Here is a 2,717-nt window from a genome sequence, read left to right on the forward strand (position 1 = left end):
AACACCAAGGTCATTCTTGAATGACGTATCACTGGGAAACAGCTGAACTAATTTCTGCAGAGTAATCAGGGAACCCCTCATGCGACCTGATTTGATTGAACAAGACTTAATTACAACTGCAGATATGAGTAACAGTAGCAAGGCATTTACACAACATCTAAGAAAACACAAATCAGAGCCAAGTGCTCCCTTTCACTAACGATCAAGAAGGAGAAGTTGAAAAAGCTTGTGCAGCTACGAGCACATTCACCTGCTTGCTTGTCACTGGGGTTTAGCAACACCAGGAGTATTTCAGGGAATCATTGCAAGTGCACATCACGCAGTGTTATGGTAGCCTCTTGTGGAGAACCCTTTACAGTGCAGCAGTAACATTATTTAAGCTTTGATTGCTTTATCGTACACAGATATCAAAGCACTCAACATAATTAAGTAAAGATATAATAATAAACTTAATCTTAATTAAGAAATTAAATGCATTTCTAGCATTAAGTAATAGTTCTACTTTACTTCCATTACTTATCATGGAAATTTATTATGCTTTATGTGCTTAAAATTAAGTATGTTCCTCAGCTTCCTAGAAGAGGTCTTGCAAAGGAACAGAAAGAACAAAATAAGTTGATATTAAAAATCCAACCCATGAGAACAGAACTCTTTACTGTAAAGTTGATTGTGCCTTATATTCTAATCAGCATTTCTCATATATCACGAATTGAGATCAAAACCTACAATCTACACCAATGTTATCTCCAAGTTCACTTCCACTCTTCTCTGTTTACTGAAAGTTTATTCAGGATATGTTTACTCTGCTTATGCCATTAATTCCCTCTTGATTTTCTTCAGCTTCAGTAGAAAAGGAAGACTTTCTTCTTTCCTTGTCAGTAAAAACTGACACTTCTCATCATATCTTCTCGTAGCATTTACTGCAGCTTTTTACAGGCACTATTATCCTACAAGCAAATTATAGACACCAGTTTCCTAGAAAAAATTTAAATAACTTTTTTTTCTTTAGCATTTCAGATATTAGGAGGACAAGGCCTACGAAAAATTCAATGGAATTGGCATTTTAAGTCCTTAGTGATCCCTTGAAAGTCTTGCTCACACAACTTCCATAATTTTTACACCACCCTCAAAACTTACCAAGGAACTGCTGCCTGTCTGCTTCTCGTTTCAAGCTGAGCTTTATCAGATCTGAAGGGACATTTGGCAGACTAACCACCTCATCGTAGGTGTTGATAGCTTGTTGCAGCATCTCATTGCTTCTCATTTTCTCAGCTAAGTCATCTTCAGACTAGGAAGAATCACAAAACCATAATTAGAACACATAATAATTCGTTAGTCTTAAAAATAACTGGGAAGACACATTAGAATTATCTAATGTTCTTGTTTCCTACAAATTGTTTGAAAGCAGAAGTACAAGAAAACTTGCACCTAATGTAAACATACATTACCACAGATTTTTGATTAATATTTGTAGAATTCATAATTTATGCTTTCAAAAATACATGAAGCAATCTCTTTAATAATATGGAAGAAATGCTAAATTTTGCCTATGGACCATTTGTATACAAAGCCTCACTCCTGCAGCAATACACAGATCAACAAACATTTCTTTCATCTATTCTGACAAATTTATTTACACTCTTTCTTAGAAAATGAATTAGGAATTGCCTTTCCTCTTGCATATGTTGATAGAATATCTACCCTACACCTCTGTCAAAACTTAAACTGGCTCATCAAATTCAGAAGCAGACCAAAGGATATATGAGCTCTCTACAGTGAAATTACAGTTTCAGTGAACCTAAGAGAAGCTATAACTGATTTCACCTGTCGTAAGGCATTTTCATAATCTGCTTCAACAGCTGAAAAAGTAAGATTATGTCTCAAATGCAGAATTTTTAAAGGTTCACTTTAAATTTTTTATATAAATGCATGAATTTTCATGTGTTTAATGCATCCTTCCCAAATACTTCTATATTTATTGGCTTATGTTCTTTTTTAAGTCAATTTGCAGAGCATGGTAAGCACTACAGGTGCAGAAGCAGCTCTTGATAGTCTATTTAAATTCACATATGCATTAAATGAAACTGCTTCAACTGTGTTTGCTGCATATGCTGTAGCAAGTACCTGGAATCTTGTTGCCCTTCTGTCCTTTAATTTTTTTTCCTTGAGTTGCTTTGAAATTGAGTATGTGAAGCACCAACCCATATGGTTACTAGGCCAAACAGTTCATCAAGCAGCCTTCAGAGATACCTCCAGAAATCAGTTTTACGCAATAATTATTTTTTCTGATGTACATTCACTAGGAAATTTGACTTTCCTTTTTTCAAGGACAAAGATTTGCTTTGCTGTGCATCAAGTGCTTGTGTGACAGTATTTTGGATATTTAGCATGACTTATTAACCAACTGAAAACTGGTTGACTCCAATTCAAGTGCCTGAGTAATTGTCTAACAGCACAATTCCTTCCTACAGTGGGGGCTTCATTTTGTTCATCTTGATTAACATGAATTCGAGTCTTTTTTATTCCTAGTGCAATAGGATTATCCTACTATTAATGAAAATTCAAAGTTTATTCTCTTCTGAGACATCCCAACACAGCTCAAAAGTATTATGAATGCAGAGTTTATTTTATGATGTATTTTGGTTGACTTTTTTTTTTAGGGGGAACACCTGAAACACAACTCCCTCCACAAAAAAAAAAAAAAAAAAAAAAAAAAA

At 34.6% G+C, this 2,717-nt stretch overlaps 1 protein-coding gene across 1 annotated transcript in view; it reads right to left on the bottom strand.

The window, feature by feature from the left end:
• ASPH (aspartate beta-hydroxylase) overlaps nucleotides 1-2,717 on the bottom strand; it is a 107,146-nt gene that overhangs the window by 27,310 nt on the left and 77,119 nt on the right. The window contains exon 18 of the mRNA XM_027894317.1: nucleotides 1,138-1,288. Within this exon, the coding sequence (XP_027750118.1) occupies nucleotides 1,138-1,288 (151 nt within the window). The remainder of the gene's footprint in view (nucleotides 1-1,137; nucleotides 1,289-2,717) is intronic.

Source organism: Empidonax traillii, unplaced genomic scaffold (genome assembly GCF_003031625.1).
Source record: "Empidonax traillii isolate 1590-97213 ecotype Southwest subspecies unplaced genomic scaffold, ASM303162v1 scaffold425:size1421777, whole genome shotgun sequence".
Taxonomy (NCBI): domain Eukaryota; kingdom Metazoa; phylum Chordata; class Aves; order Passeriformes; family Tyrannidae; genus Empidonax; species Empidonax traillii.